General features: G+C 40.7%; 1 protein-coding gene across 2 annotated transcripts in view; it reads right to left on the bottom strand.

The window, feature by feature from the left end:
- Positions 1-17,264, bottom strand: part of LOC117523141 (cGMP-dependent protein kinase 1) — a 460,927-nt gene that overhangs the window by 11,254 nt on the left and 432,409 nt on the right. For both annotated transcript variants that reach the window (XM_034184573.1, XM_034184572.1), the window contains exons 10-13: positions 9,909-10,005; positions 9,670-9,809; positions 4,115-4,204; positions 2,521-2,662 (exon numbers count right to left, since the gene is read on the bottom strand). In XM_034184573.1, coding sequence (XP_034040464.1) covers positions 2,521-2,662; positions 4,115-4,204; positions 9,670-9,809; positions 9,909-10,005 — 469 coding nt within the window. The remainder of the gene's footprint in view (positions 1-2,520; positions 2,663-4,114; positions 4,205-9,669; positions 9,810-9,908; positions 10,006-17,264) is intronic.

Genomic DNA, 17,264 nt, shown 5'->3' with positions numbered 1-17,264 from the left:
CAATACCGTCTAATAATACTGCCTAAGGGAAGCATGTATAAAGTGAATAAAATTGGTCCTAGCACAGAACCTTGTGGAACTCCATAATTAACTTTAGTCTGTGAAGAAGATTCCCCATTTACATGAACAAATTGTAATCTATTAGACAAATATGATTCAAACCACCGCAGCGCAGTGCCTTTAATACCTATGGCATGCTCTAATCTCTGTAATAAAATTTTATGGTCAACAGTATCAAAAGGAGCACTGAGGTCTAACAGAACAAGCACAAAGATGAGTCCACTGTCCGAGGCCATAAGAAGATCATTTGTAACCTTCACTAATGCTGTTTCTGTACTATGATGAATTCTAAAACCTGACTGAAACTCTTCAAATAGACCATTCCTCTGCAGATGATCAGTTAGCTGTTTTACAACTACCCTTTCAAGAATTTTTGAGAGAAAAGGAAGGTTGGAGATTGGCCTATAATTAGCTAAGATAGCTGGGTCAAGTGATGGCTTTTTAAGTAATGGTTTAATTACTGCCACCTTAAAAGCCTGTGGTACATAGCCAACTAACAAAGATAGATTGATCATATTTAAGATCGAAGCATTAAATAATGGTAGGGCTTCCTTGAGCAGCCTGGTAGGAATGGGGTCTAATAAACATGTTGATGGTTTGGATGAAGTAACTAATGAAAATAACTCAGAACAATCGGAGAGAAAGAGTCTAACCAAATACCGGCATCACTGAAAGCAGCCAAAGATAACGATACGTCTTTGGGATGGTTATGAGTAATTTTTTCTCTAATAGTTAAAATTTTGTTAGCAAAGAAAGTCATGAAGTCATTACTAGTTAAAGTTAATGGAATACTCAGCTCAATAGAGCTCTGACTCTTTGTCAGCCTGGCTACAGTGCTGAAAAGAAACCTGGGGTTGTTCTTATTTTCTTCAATTAGTGATGAGTAGAAAGATGTCCTAGCTTTACGGAGGGCTTTTTTATAGAGCAACAGACTCTTTTTCCAGGCTAAGTGAAGATCTTCTAAGTTAGTGAGACGCCATTTCCTCTCCAACTTACGGGTTATCTGCTTTAAGGTACGAGTTTGTGAGTTATACCACGGAGTCAGGCACTTCTGATTTAAAGCTCTCTTTTTTAGAGGAGCTACAGCATCCAAAGTTGTCTTCAATGAGGATGTAAAACTATTGACGAGATACTCTATCTCACTTACAGAGTTTAGGTAGCTACTCTGCACTGTGTTGGTATATGGCATTAGAGAACATAAAGAAGGAATCATATCCTTAAACCTAGTTACAGCGCTTTCTGAAAGACTTCTAGTGTAATGAAACTTATTCCCCACTGCTGGGTAGTCCATCAGAGTAAATGTAAATGTTATTAAGAAATTATCAGACAGAAGGGAGTTTTCAGGGAATACTGTTAAGTCTTCTATTTCCATACCATAAGTCAGAACAAGATCTAAGATATGATTAAAGTGGTGGGTGGACTCATTTACTTTTTGAGCAAAGCCAATAGAGTCTAATAATAGATTAAATGCAGTGTTGAGGCTGTCATTCTCAGCATCTGTGTGGATGTTAAAATCGCCCACTATAATTATCTTATCTGAGCTAAGCACTAAGTCAGACAAAAGGTCTGAAAATTCACAGAGAAACTCACAGTAACGATCAGGTGGACGATAGATAATAACAAATAAAACTGGTTTTTTGGACTTCCAATTTGGATGGACAAGACTAAGAGTCAAGCTTTCAAATGAATTAAAGCTCTGTCTGGGTTTTTGATTAATTAATAAGCTGGAATGGAAGATTGCTGCTAATCCTCCGCCCCGGCCTGTGCTACGAGCATTCTGACAGTTAGTGTGACTCGGGGGTGTTGACTCATTTAAACTAACATATTCATCCTGCTGTAACCAGGTTTCTGTAAGGCAGAATAAATCAATATGTTGATCAATTATTATATCATTTACCAACAGGGACTTAGAAGAGAGAGACCTAATGTTTAATAGACCACATTTAACTGTTTTAGTCTGTGGTGCAGTTGAAGGTGCTATATTATTTTTTCTTTTTGAATTTTTATGCTTAAATATATTTTTGCTGGTTATTGGTAGTCTGGGAGCAGGCACCGTCTCTACGGGGATGGGGTAATGAGGGGATGGCAGGGGGAGAGAAGCTGCAGAGAGGTGTGTAAGACTACAACTCTGCTTCCTGGTCCCAACCCTGGATAGTCACAGTTTGGAGGATTTAAGAAAATTGGCCAGATTTCTAGAAATGAGAGCTGCTCCATCCAAAGTGGGATGGATGCCGTCTCTCCTAACAAGACCAGGTTTTCCCCAGAAGCTTTGCCAATTATCTCTGAAGCCCACCTCATTTTTTGGACACCACTCAGACAGCCAGCAATTCAAGGAGAACATGATGACATCACTTAAAACATCATGAATGGATGTCACTATAATCTAAAAACATTTATTATGTATGCATCACCTATCCAATGCCTTTTTATTTGATTTGTGGTATCTTATTCATGATTTACCAATTTGGCGTAACCCCGGTGATCCAATATAAGGTTCTCTGGTTTGAGGTCTCTGTAGATGATTCCTTTGGAATGCAGGTAGGCAAAGGCCTCCACCACACAGGCTGTGTAGAACCTGGTGGTCGAGTCCTCAAATGAACCACTGGAAATACACGACAACAAGAGCGATTCATTTACAATAAAAAAAATGATGCGAAAATGTACTGACAAGCTAGTAGGTAACTGCTGTACACACATCAAAGAATAATGTCTTTACTTGGACCAGGAAGGACCTCAGATGTGCTCATGTCTGCAGAATTCCAGTGGCTATATAATTTGGTTTTCAAATGAGGGAATAGGCTCAGTGGCAAAATTAAATCTATCAAATCAACTTGCAGTTTACCAATAATTTCCTTTTTTTTATTTTTAAAGAGAACATAACCTCCTGTGATGTTTAAAAACAAAAAAAGAAAGACATGGAGTTAAAAGCTTGGGTGTGTGTGAACTCTTTTACACTTGAATGTTTAAATTGCAGGGCCTTTTTGAACATATTCTCAATTAAGAAAAACACATCTGCACTATTTCATAATTCTTTGTTGGGATGTTACGAGACTGAGGCCATATTCATGATGTGCAAACTCTAATGAAGCTTACAGCAAACATAAACCTTATAAAGTTAAATTCTTAATTGACAAATTTGACCAGGGAACACACATTTTGAGATTTGGGATGACATAACATACGAGGTGTGTTAGAAAAGTATCGGACCTTTTTATTTTTTTCAAAAACCTGATGGATTTGAATCACGTGTGCTTGCATGAGCAAACCGTCAACCTCCGTGCGCATGTGTGAACTTTTTCACGCCTGTCGATTGCGTCATTTCCTGGTAAGCGGTCTTTGTGTGGGACGTGTGTAGTGCACTCGGCAGATTTTCATTTCAAGGAAAAAGACAGAACGACTGGAGCAGCGCCGCATCAAATTTTGCCAGAAACTGGGCAACAGCCAGGTGGAAACCATTCGGATGATTCAGACGGCTTTCGGTGACTTTTCAGTCGTGTGACTATCCGAGAAATTGTGGAAGAGGTGGGCATGTCACAGCATGTCCTGTGAGACTTCAACATGGAGGCGCTTTTGCTCCGCCGTCAGAAGCAGCATGAATTTCACCACCAATCTTTTCATGGCCAAATCTTCTGTCAAAGTGGAATGTACCGAAAAAGTGCTGATGCCCACCTCTTCCGCAATTTCTCGGATAGTCACACGATCACCTTTCCACCTGGCTGTCATCCAGTTTCTGGCAAAATTTGATGCGGCGCTGCTCCAGTCGTTCTGTCTTTCTCCTTGAAATGAAAATCCACCGATCACTGCACACGTCCCACACAAAGGCTGCTTACCAGGAAATGACGCAATCGACAGGCGTGAAAAAGTTCAAGCATGCGCACGGAAGTTCAAGGTTGGCTCATGCAAGCACACGTGATTCAAATCCATCAGGTTTTTGCAAAAAATAAAAAGGTCCACTACTTTTCTAACAGACCTCGTACATCGTTGACTCTCTCACCATTAACACTACTAATAAAATTCTGTTGTGTTGTATCCGACTTGGTGATCTGAAGCTTACCGGTCTCGAAGAATGGTCCAAAGTTCTCCTCCTAAACAAGCTTCCATCAACATGTAGAGGTACTTGCTGTCTTTGAATGTTCTATAGAGTCTAAAAAACACACAGTGACAGATGATTTGTCAAATGGCAAGCAATTGTGTATTTTGATCGATTTCTGTATGGAAAAAGGTATTTAATTAATTTAAAGAGAATTTGAACAGTTAAACGTAGTGCTGACACTAACCTCTATGTATATGGTTGCTAAGCTGCAACATTTCTGTTGTTGCATGATTGACATTTGTTTTGCTTTGTTTATTTGTTATTGGTAGTATCGCAAAAGCAGATGGTTCCCCCACTGAGTCTGGTCTGTTTGAGGTTTCTTTCTATAATCAAAAATGCCAGAGGGAGGTTTTTCTTACCACTGTTGCCTACATACTTGTTCACGGGGTGTAAGGTTAGACCTTACCCATTGAAGTGCCTTGGAGTGACTAATGTGATTTAACACTGTATAAATATTGTTCCAGATACTAACCAGTATGATCTTGAGGTTTTATAGCATATGCTCTATAATGCACGCTGCGGAGCTATTTGGGGTGTGGCCGAGAACACATTGCTACCTATACAGGGCAAATTTTCTGAGTGCAAACCTGAACACTTGACTCAAAGAGGCTGGATTAATGGTCCACATTATTCAAGGGCATGCTGTGGGCGCTCTGCACGAAAGTCATAGCATCAACCAATCAGATAATCCTGTTGTTCCCGTTAAATTGGTATGCACAGGGCACATAGTGCTGTGATATCAAATGCACACAAGTGAAAGGTGTGAAGAAGATATCTAGTGAGGAAACAGATTGTGGCAAACAAGGCGAGTGGCAGCAGAGATCATGTTGAAAGTTGCTGCGACAGTTGTTTTAACACATATGTGAATATTATATCTTATAACACCTGTTAGAGTCGCTGTGTGAAGATCCTCCGCTAACTATGTGTGTATGTCTGTGCATGTAAGGTGCAGCTGTGGCAGCTGGATTTCGATACCAATCTCACTTGCAAATTAATGAACATAACAGCATCTAGCGCATGCATGACTTTTTAAGATGAAGTAAGAACTGTTCTTCTGTTTTTAAGCTACTGTGTTGTGACACAGCTGGAGTGAGTTCTATTTGTAAGGTTGGAGTGTGTGATTAGTGTCTGTAATGTGTTTTGTATCGACGCATAGGTTGTTATGCATCTTAATGATGTATTGTGTGCAGATACGCTTTTGTTCCGAACCACTTTAATGTCTTGGCCCCTTCCAAAAAGTCAATACTGCTGTTCAGCCACCCAGCACCAGCTGCAGGGATGGGGGAAAGTAAAAAAAATTACTGTAAACCGGAGTTAATTATGTGCTGTGTGTATGTGTCCACACCACCAACAAGCTTAATGACTTTGCTGAATTGAATTGAAATTGGTGAAGGTCACCATAGTGTACTTTGTAAAAGTGTTGTGAGCCCAGTACTTTCATTCCTATTTGTCTGGTACAAAACTTAGTATGTGTGTTAATGCAAACTGACCCCAAGAGACCTTTTGATGTTTGGGGTCAAAAGATGAAAGGCCAAAATCACTGAACTGTACATAAAATCATTCTGCAGAAACGTATCACTTGTCAATGGTAAGCTTATCAAAGTTTGCGCAGGGAGCATTGGGTTTGTTTAGACTATGTCCTTGTTGCCATTAGTTAGGACATTTTTGTTTCTTTGTGTTTAAATCAGGTTCATGCTCCTCACACTCATTCACTCATCTTCAACCACTTATCTGGGATCGGGTTGCGGAGGCAACAGCTCCATCTGGGGACCACACACTCCCCTTTCACGGGACTGCATTAACCACTTCTGACTGGAGGATCCTGAGGTGTTCCCAGGCCAGTGTGGAGATATAATCTCTCTACCTTGTCCTGGGTCTTCCCCGGGGTCTCCTCCCAGATGGACATGCCTGGAACTCCTCCCTAGTTAGGCGCCCAGAGGGCACCCTTACCAGATGCCCAAACCGCTCAGCTGGCTCCTTTCAATGTGAAGGAGCAGCGGCTCTACTCCGAGCTCCTCACAGATGACCGAGCTTCTCACCTTATCTCTAATGGAGACACCAGCCACCCTCCTAAGGAAATCATTTCGGCCACTTGTACCCACGATCTGGTTCTTTCGGTCATGACCCAACCCTCATTACCATAGGTGAGAGTAGGAACGAAGACTGACCAGTAGATCAAGAGCTTCACCTTTTGGCTCAGTTCCTTTTTCATCACAACAGCGAATGCAATACAGCCACTGCTGTACTGATTCTCCAGCCAATCTCACCCTCCATTGTCACCCCTCACTCATGAACTACTTCACTTGGGGTAAGAACTCATTCCCTACTAGTAGTAGGGAATCCATCGGTTTCCTGCTGAGAAGCATGGCTTCAGATTTGGATGTGCTGATCCTCATCACAGCCGCTTCACACTAGGCTGCGAACCGATCCAGTGAGTGTTGGAGGTCACAGGCTGATGACGCCGACAGGACCACATCATCTGCAAAAAGCAGTGATGAGACCCTCAGCCCACCAAACTGGAAGCCCTCTTCCCCCGACTATGCCTCGATATCCTGTCCATGATTATCACAAACAGGATTGGTGACAAGGCGCAGCCCTGGTGGAGGCCAACCCTCACTGGAAACAAGTCTGAGTTACTGCTGAGCAGAGTACAGAGATTGGATGGCCCTGAGAAGGGAGCCCCTCACTCCACACTCCCGCAGCACCTCCCACAGTATCTCCCGAGGTACCCGAATATACACCTTCTCCAAGTCCACAAAACACATGTCGACTGGATGGGCATACTCCCAGGCACCCTCCAGGGTCCTTGTGAGAGTGATGAGCTGGTTGGTTGTTCCATGCCCAGAACAGAACCCGCATTGTTCCTCTTCAATCAGAGGTTCGACTATCGGCCGAACTCTCCTTTCCAGCACCCTGGAGTAGACTTTACCAGGAAGGCTGAGTAGTGTGATGCCCCTGTAGTAGGCACACACTCTCTGGTCCCTATTTTAAAATATGGGGAGAAAGACAGCGAGAGAGGGAGCTCTTGTTTTTGCATCAACCTTGACTTTCTGATTCTCAAATTACACATCTGCAATTCCACACAACCCTGCAGGAAGGATTTTGTATGTGTGGCTGAAAAAGCTAGTTCTTCCTTCTCTCAGTCTCTCATTTTTTTTGCAGTTACATGTAGGTTGAAATTAGTTTGTCATATTCTTTCCTTTTCAAAGCCGATGTCTGCCCTTACCAAAAAGTAGTATATGCAAGTATGTTTCAAGTATACTTCTAGTTTACTTTTTATATACTTATCAGTACTATTTTTTGGTAAGGGTGGTGTCCACCAAGGTAATTACTGTTTGTTTCTATATGTCCAGAAACAGGCCCAGTTGTTTTCTCTCTTTTATTGCCTCTGTTAAGGGAGTTATGTTGTTCCTGACCATTTGTTTGTTTACATGCCTCTAAGCATGATTACTCAAAAATTACTGCTGCTGAGTTTCACGAAACATGTTGGAGAGGTAATATCTGTATCACATATAGAGAATACGCGACACAGTTGATCACATCGAGTGGCTTTCAATGAAAGCTGACATGAAGAAGCTTTATACCCCTATACCAGAGAGTGCCACTTCTAATAGGGTGCGTTTTGAAGCACTACAGTAACTTCTTGATCCATCTTTTTTCAATCTTGAACAAACTTGATATACGCAGTAGTTATGGCTGCCATAGGCACCAGTTTTGAAATTTTCAAGCTGTTCAAAAATTTCATTCCGATTGAAATTGATTTGCATCATTACGTGGTCATGTGTGGATGTTCGTAGTCTTAACAGCTTCAGTCATGTTCAAACATCTTTAAACGGGGTAGTCCTAATGAGTACAGCTTGAAACTTGGGGGGAAAAATTGGAAGCAAAAGCAGCGTTTGTTGCAGTTCTGGCTGAGAACGCAGTCAGAGGCACTTTATAACGAGGTTCCAGTGTATGCCAGCCTGATAGGAGGTATGCTGGAGTATCAAAACATTTACTGCTTTTTTCCATCTGCGAAACATAGTGAGAATTCACCCCATCCTGTCTAAGGCTGATGCTGACACCCTGATTCATGCTTTTGTTTCGATTAGATTATTGTAATGTCCTATTACCGCAGTTACCACAGTCCAGCATTAGGGGTCTTCAGCTGGTTCAGAACACTGCTGCCAGACTTTTGACACAAAGCAGAAGGTTTGAACATATCACACCCATTTTGGAATCTTTACACTGGCTTCCTGTCTCTGTGAGAACAGATTTTAAGGTTTTGTTATTGACTTATAAAGTTTTTTATGGACTGGCGCCGTCTTATCTGGACGATCTGGTGAAACCCTATGTGCCGGCTCGGGTTTTGCGGTCGCAGGATGCGGGTCTACTCTGTGCTCCCAGGGTGAAGAAAAAGTCAGCGGGTCAAAGAGCTTTTTGTTATTGTGCACCTGTTCTGTGGAACGGCCTTCCTGTCCGTGGGCATTTTTAAGTCAAGACTTAAAACCTATTTTTATTCTTTTTTATTATGAATAGCTTTTATTTTTTAAAATCTGTTTTATTATTTTACTTGTGTCTTTAAATTTCATTTTGTATTTCAATTTTTAAAATTTTACTTATTTATTTTCAATTTTATATTGAACTGTTCTGTGTGAGGCGCCTTGAGGCAGCTTTTGTTGTAATTTGGCACTTTATAAGCTGATTCAATTGAAATGAAATTGAGTAAAGGTACCTTGACACTTGTACAAATTTGATACCTGCACTGCCACGCAATTTATTGTGCCAGTGCATCCAGCTTTGTCCCACTTGACGCCACTCTATCTAAAATAATCATTTCATAGCCAATGATGCATTTGCTCTCAAAACGTGGCTAATGAATCCATTCGCTCATCACTCCCAGAATCACAGAGAAATTATGTACAGCTGCAAGTTGTCTCGTGCATGTTGTGCATGTGGAGAAAGCATTTGGACTCTTCTCTCAAAGGTAATTATTTATAATATATATTGTAATGGATTAGTAAAACAGTTGCATTTCCATTCCATCTTATGAGTTCGATAATAGCAAATGCGGGTCTGGCTGTATCCGCTGTGGCAACCCAGAAACGGGAGCAGCCGAATGGACAACATCAACAACTTATGAGTTAGATAATGTATCTGTAAAATTATGTTTAATATAGATGTAACATTGTGTCATAATCGTTCAGATGCCCTGCGTGCAATGAGATGCACTGACACACAACGACACGCAGTGTTTTCTAATAGGTTGCGTAGTGTTCAAGACTAGTTCATGAAATGAATGTGTGGCAGAAGTTTTGAACATTTAACAATGTTCTTTGTACACTGGCATGCAGCCATGCACTATTTACAACAGTTTATGACAAGATTACTCCTCGGCATGCCAGATTACGTGCCAGTGCGAGGATCAAATTTGTGGAAGTGTCAATGTGCCTTAAGCTGTTTTGTCCCGTTTTTGCACTTTTTCTGGATCGTGGGGGATCATAATAGAAGAGTGTCCTATGGAATAGGCGTGTTACCGAACAATGAAGTCAGAGTGGGCCTCTTGCATGATGAGTTTTTCTGAACGGATGTGTTCCTGCTGTCTCGTGTCAACAATGTGCCGCTTCTTCAGAATCTTCATTGCAAAGGTTTTACTTTCATCGCTTTTGAGCTGAACCTGCAGTAAGACAGACAGAAAGAGGTTGAAATATCAGATTGTGCAGAAATCCAGATGACTGCACACAAAGTACTGTAAATGTCCGTGCAGGGTTCGCACCAGTTCCACGCGTCCAAAACCGCCAACCCCAAGAGTGTCGATGATGTTGAAGTCAGCTAAGTTGAGACTGAAGAAAAACGCATTCTCTGCTTCATACCTTTGGTGACAGAAGAAGTGATAGAGAAAGAGAGAGAAAAAGCACAAATTTAATGAGATGACAGATTAAAGAGGAGTTCATTTGCTTTTGGCAACTTGACAGAAAATCTGTGTGTCTTTGAGCTCATATGTTTATTTTGTTTTCCTCATGTAATCTACAGATACTGAGTCTATAAATATGAACACCTGAATGTGCTTGAATCGACTCCACTATGACCTCAGTTTGATTTCAGCCAAACTGTCCCTATTCTTGAAGACCAAACAGGGTACATCCCCCACACTGGCTGTGTTGCAAACTCCTCGCTTGCCTCTGAAGCTGTACATTGGCTCGGTGGACAGCAAACACCCCAACCTGCTGCTGCTGGCAGGACAGAGTGTTTCCACGGGTTCCCGCTGTGTGTCTTCTGTGGTCATAGTTTGATCCAGAGAGAGCGTCATCGGCACAGGGTCTGGATCAGTGGGCTTAGGACAGATCTGTCATGTACAGGCATTCGTGGGTCAGCTCACAGGCCTTTTCACTCACAGAACCAGCAGGAGTAGTACACCAGTATGAAAAATTTATCAAACAGCAAGCCTCAGGTTCCTCACAACCCAAGTGGACTGAAGAAATTTCTCAGATGAGGCAAAATTTCTACAACTACAGCGGTAGAGATAATTTTATAACTGAATGGCATTTTAGTACCTGGAACAATACGCTGGATCGACAGACACAACACGCAATGACAATATGCATGTTACACATCACAAGTTTGGCGTTTGCAGCAAATTTCACTAATACCCCTATTCCACGGAGTACCGTTTCTTCCAGTTTCAATCCGAGTACGTTCTGAAGGATCACAGTAACTTCTTAATCCATCTTTTGTCAAATAAAACAATTGGTATACACAGTACTTGGCGCCATCACCAGCACTAGTTTTGATATTGGGGTGAAATTTTTGAGCTGTCCAAAAATTTCATCCCGATTCACGAAATCGGTATCATTACACGGTCACTTCCGGGTGTTCGTAGTCTTAACAGCTTCAATCATGTTCAAACATATTTAGATGGGGTAGTCCTAGTGAGTACAGCTTGAAACCTGTTTGATTGAGCAAAAATTTGAAGCACTGGCTGGGAACGCAGCCGGGCGCAGCTTTACTTTAATTTTCCAGCGGGTTGCCAGGTATGCACTTTATAAGCCAGCCAGTCACCAGGTCTCCACTTTATAAGCCAGTCTGATAAGAGTAAGCAGTTTCATCCCATTTTTGCACTTTTTCTGGGTTGTCTGGGATTGTAATAGGACAGTGTCCTGTGGAATAGGGGTGTAAAGATAAGATAAGATCAACTTTGTTGTCCCTCTTGGGGAAATTTGTCTTGGGACGACCCACAGGAAGCGGCCACATACAACAAAAACAGACGTGTAAGGGCCACAAAGACAACAAGGACAACAAGTCCACACGTAAGTGCTGACAGGAGAGACAGGAAGGAAAAATATAGCATCCTGAAGGCCAACCTGTCAGTAAGAGACAATAATAATGCACTGAGCAATATTCCTGTGGTGTAGGTTGTACTTCACAGAAGTAGTATTCCATTTCAGTTCAAACACAGTCTGCAATGTCAGCAACTCCACTCTAGCAGCTGTGCATTAATGGCCTTGTTTAAGGGCACCTCAGTAATAATGAGATATGTTCTAGATTCATAATGCACAACCATTCATTTGCAAGACCAGTTCTCTAATCAAGTAGCTCCCCCTGCTACCAATTCATTGCCGTTCAGTCCTGCATGCACACATATACTCCTGAGTGTGCACATGAATACGCATGCACACCGCATGATGTGCATATCTGAGATGTCAGGCTTACAAAGCATTTGGGATTTTATTTCATGAAAGTTTCAGTCATCTGGGTTAAAGAAGATGTAATAGTAGCACATGACCAGCAGATGGCAGTGTTACACCTTTGATGTATTGAAAAAAACAAGCACAAAAGGTTCAAAGCCTTTCAAAGCAGCAAAGAATAGATTCTGCGCTGTGAACATAATTATTGAGTTCTTTTTGATATAATACAATAAGGCAACCTTGAATCCAGCTGGTGAAGTTATCAGCTCCAGGCAATGTATTGTAATGGATTGTTTCATGTGTAGCGAAGAAGAAAAAAAAAGCTTCCAACCAAGGACACATGAGTTCTTTGAGAGTTGAAGAGTCAAGAAATTTACATTAGAATACTTTTTTATGCAGCAGCAACACAAATACTGATGATGTATTTCTTCAGATATGCCAACAGTAACACTTGTCTATGTATTTCAATTCTAATAATGGCTGTTAGACCATCACCTCCTTTCGGAGATGGTAGTCTAGTGGTTAAGAGTTGGGCTTGAGACCAGAGGATCTTTGGTTCAAATTCCAGCTTGACTGGAAAATCACTAAGGGCTTTTGGGCAAGGTCCTTAATCCCCGAGTTGCTCCCGGTGTGTCATGAGTACTTTGTATAGCAGCACCCTGACACTGGGGTGAATGTGAGGCATTATTGTAAAGCATTTGAGTGTCTGATGCAGATGGAAAAGCGCTATATAAATGCAGTCCATTTACCATTTAGATTTCCTGTAATCAGATTTAAACATCCACCAAAACAAATTTTCAAACTATGACCTCAAATGAATGAGTATAGTCATCTTGATCAAACGCTACATGTAATTCTTGTTAGTAATTCAGTTGTTGCAGTTTGAGGTCACTTACATTATGTGGAGATAACATGTTAAGTACTGCTGTTATGTCAAATCCATTACTACCGCTACATGACAAAGGTCAAGTAGCACCCCAGTGTGTTGTAATCTGTAACAGTACACGGATGAGCTCATGAAGAATGATGCAATCCCCAAGTGTCTTAGTGCATGTGTGAGACAGTGAGTGTGGGTTTGTGCGCTAGTATCCTTATTTCCTTTGTTTGGCTGAAGTGAATACAGAGATGGTATACATGTTTCTATACCCAGAAATTGTATTTAAAGGAGAGCTCTGAGTTTTAGCTTATTTTTAGATGTTTCAGGGTTCAGCTTTTCACTCGGGACACAAACAGTTATCATTAGTCTAGTATTGCATTAGAATGCAAACTGTCACAGGCTAATTACATATAGAAATGTAATGGTACCTAGGAAGTTAAAACCCTCAAAGTTATTTGCTTCTTCACAACCAAATAGGCAAAAATATCATTAGAAGTGCATGAAGATTATAACCACAGTGCATCTTTACATTAGTAAATGAAATCGAAGTTAGAAAAATGATTCATTCTACAGTTAGTGTCTTACCTTAACCGTTTTTATTTGGCAACACTGCTGTTCACGAAGTCATTACAAGTCAGTTGTCAATGCGGGGTTTGTTCTTCTGCTTACAACAGGAATGACCCAGTCAAGATAGCTGACATGACACGTGATGCAGACTAAAGTAAGACCCTAAATGTGGAATCATTTCAAAAAGTTTCTCGCATTTCTTGAGGTAAACATACATACACTTATATCAGTATGGATTCTCTCCACGATGCTTGACACTTCTGATATTTGCGGCTATAGTGGCAACAATAAGAGATATACTTCGAGGGTTTAAGCTCGCACCATACCGTGACATTGTACAGCTGTGAGCTGATTAAAACTGTTTTTGTTCTGAGTGAAAAGTTGAATTCTTAAACATCTAAAAATAAAGCTCCCAACATATTGTATTAATAAATCTGCTTAGCATATAAGTGACAGCCATCTACACTGAGTCGCACTCTGTCTTTAAATCATACAGAGTGTTCTGTATATTTGGCCACAGTATGTATGACATCTAAATGTGGAGTATCTATTTTGTTATAATGTATGTATAATCAATTTCAACTGAAGAGTTGTCATGACAGAACAGCATGACCACACTCACAATACTCTTTTCAGGTAAAGAAAAATAAACTTCTGTTTTGCTAATATAATATTTTTCATCACAAATGTTTTTCACGAATCAAGCAACCAATCTGCTCCATGTATACCTCATCACATCAGATCTCAGAAAATAAAGTGCAGTGACACGAACGTGACTTTGATTCATGCACTAGCACGTCCGTCGCTGTGACAGTCCCACCCGCTGTGTTCACAGCTGGACACCGTTCTTTGTTCTACCGCCTGCCACATGCTCTACGCTGGACGCTGTGTATATAAAATAATTATTTCATGGCGGTTTAATTATTTTCTCTGCAAATTGGCCAGTGAAAATGGCTCTAACCACTTCCTAAATCACAGAGGAGGCTTCAGCTGGTGCCGTTCACAAGCGCACATGCGCGTATCTAACAAGCTGCATAAAGCATTTTGAGCCATCTGAAAAGGCCATTATTTGTCATGTTTACATTGTCATGGCTTGGTAAAACAGTTGTGTGTTCTTTCCTTCTTGTGTGCAGCTGTTAAAGTATGTTTATAACAGATTTAACTTCTTGTTATAATCGTTAAGACGAGCAGCGCTCTACTCACTCTGTTCACTTGATCTTTACTCGACTTGATGAGCTGCACGTCATGTTGGCAATTAGATCGCGCCGCGTAGCATGACATTTGTGCATGAAAGATTTTTTTGAACATTTCAAAATTCTCTGTATGCAATAGCATGCACCGGTGCCCCTCTCACATTCAGCCTGCACCCGTTAAAGATGAGTTTACTCTCCAGCACGACACAGGTCGTGCAAGTGCATGAATCAAAGTCATGCTCATGTCACTGCACCTTAAGGAGAGCAGGTCCTGATTAGTGCTTGGCTGCAAGACCACTTACGAAGACAATGGTCTGCGTTTCATGGGGTGGAACTGCAGTTGTGTCGGGAAGGACATCCAGCGTAAACCTTGTGCCAAATCCCTACGTGGGCCTGTACTGGATCAGTTGTGATGACCTGATGTGCAATTCAGTCCTGAAATGGGCTAAACTGCACCTCTCCCATTGCTCCCTTGTTTAATAATCCAGGAGCAAATGAAGCAGTCCTCATTCCCCGCCCACTGTGTGTGGCATTTCTGCTCATGGGAAACTGTGTAAATGCTAAACTTAGAGTATCTGAAAAGGTAATATTCATAAATAAATAAAATGTGTGGTGACATTCCAACTTTAAAACTTTAAAAATATATAGGCTTTTTTTGTTTGTTTTTGGGTGGGGGGTACATAATTTATTTTAGGCCATCTACAATTTTCCATATTTTCCAGAGTATAAGTCATCTTATTTTATTAGTTTGGGAAGTCCGACTTTTTTTCCCAGCATGACTTATGTACCAAAAAATTACAAGTTTGTTTCTAATAATGACAATTGAAATGAAAATAACTATTTATGGACATTCCCATGAATCAAAGCACTAAATAAGATAAACTCCAATAACAAAAGAATAAATGCCAGTAAAAAAAAAAAAGTACACTACAACAATGCACAAAAATTCCAAATTAAAGAGCTGATAATACAGAAAAAGTTTGTCTTATACTCAGCCGTGACTAATATATGGGTTTCCCTTTTCAGGAGACATTTATTGACAGGTGTGACTTATATGGAAAATGTGGCGTGTGTATGTATATATGGGTTGTACTTAATGAGGCATTTACAACATTTTTATTGCTGAATGATAATTAGCAGCTGTCTTTGTGCTGCCACAAACAAATAAATCACTTTTTAATTTGTAAATAACATTTGCTACTTAACTCGTGTCTTTGAGGGTGAAGGTTAACAGGTGTCTCCCGGAATATGTATATTTTGACTCAAATATAATGTTCATCCACCAATGACCTGGAAAAAAAAATCTAACTATCTTCTGTAATGTAAAACGCTTCCTCCAGAAAGAAGCGGCGGTTTGATTAAAAAGCATGTGTGTGCACGCATTAAACAGAGATGTAGTCTTTGAAGACAAGACCTGTCAACCTCACAGAGAGCAGCTGCAGTTTGCTGCATGGTTACAGTGCTTCTTATCCGCTGTGACCAATTAGAGTTTCCATCACTGTGGGATCCTGACTCAGGTTTTCCTCACCCAGAAACAAATGTGCTCTGCTGGGCGGGGAGTGACACACAGCGGCACGCAGAAGGCAAAGCTACCTTAATCAGGGTGAAAACAGCTTTGATGTGACAGATTTCAGGGTGCACACAGCGGAGGCGGCGCTATTTTTATACCAAAGTTCTGCGGAGAAACCGCATCGACGATCAAGTTACAAATGAAAGTTAACGTGTTTTTAATTTTTTTTTTTTTTTTTTTGCCCGTTTGCATTATTTATTCTATTTATTGAACCTTTATTTAACCAGGAAAATCCTGTTGAGATTAAGAACCTCTTTTTTCAAGGGAGGCCATACAAAGCACAGTTACACAATTACACAGACACGGTTGTGTGTGTGTTCCTCTTGCCCTGTCTGTGCCTTTCATTTTTGGATTTGTGTTCCAGTCCTGTCCTTGTCTGAATTTGGGTTCTGTTTTGTCTGTTGCCCATGCCCCCTTTCGGTTTTCTGTGTGTGTGGTTTGTCTGTTGTTCATGTGGGTCCCGTTTATATATATATATATATATGTGTGTGTGTGTGTGTGTGTGTGCGCAAGCACACGTCTGTGGTCCATGTCTGAAGCTTGTGTATGTGTGGCCGTGTCTCCCGTTGTCTGTCTCCTTCGTGATCCATCTGCTGTCTGTGCTTACACTCTATTGTTCCCTGTCTATTATGTCTGTGTTTTTGCTCTTGTCATGTCTCTGTTTCCCCCGTCCTCGGTTCTCCAGGTCTTTGTAGTTTTTGTTCATCAGTGTTGTTATACAGTTCTCCATGATTTGTCACCTTAGTTCTTGATTTGTGGCATGAATTTGCCTCTTGGGTTGTCATTTGATCAGTGTCTGAGCTGTTTATCATTTATCATGCCGTCCTTTAGCTCCACTGTTGTTTTGGCATTTTGTGTTCCTTCGGGATTTCACGTGTCTCTGTCATTTCCTGTCCGTCGTGATTTTTCCACCTGTGACTAATTAGTTTGTCTGCTTTTAAGCCGCACATTTGTTTATCTTTTGCCGGTCAATTAATGTCCATTCATGTGTCATTGTGTTACAGTACATCTGGAAATTATTCACAGCACTTCACTTTTTCCACATTTTGTTATGTTAGTCTTATTCCATAATGAATAAAATGCATTTTTTCTCAAAATTCTACACACAATACCCCATAATGACAATATGAAAAAAGTTGTTTTTTTTTTTTATTTTTGCAAATTCATTAAATAGTAATAATAATAAAAAAATTAAGAAATCACATGTACATAAGTATTCACAGCCTTAGAAATTAAGCTC

This window comes from Thalassophryne amazonica, chromosome 13 (assembly GCF_902500255.1).
Source record: "Thalassophryne amazonica chromosome 13, fThaAma1.1, whole genome shotgun sequence".
NCBI classification, from domain to species: Eukaryota; Metazoa; Chordata; class Actinopteri; order Batrachoidiformes; family Batrachoididae; genus Thalassophryne; species Thalassophryne amazonica.
Note: the sequence above shows the minus strand (reverse complement) of the source record. Positions and strands in the feature narration are given on the sequence as shown.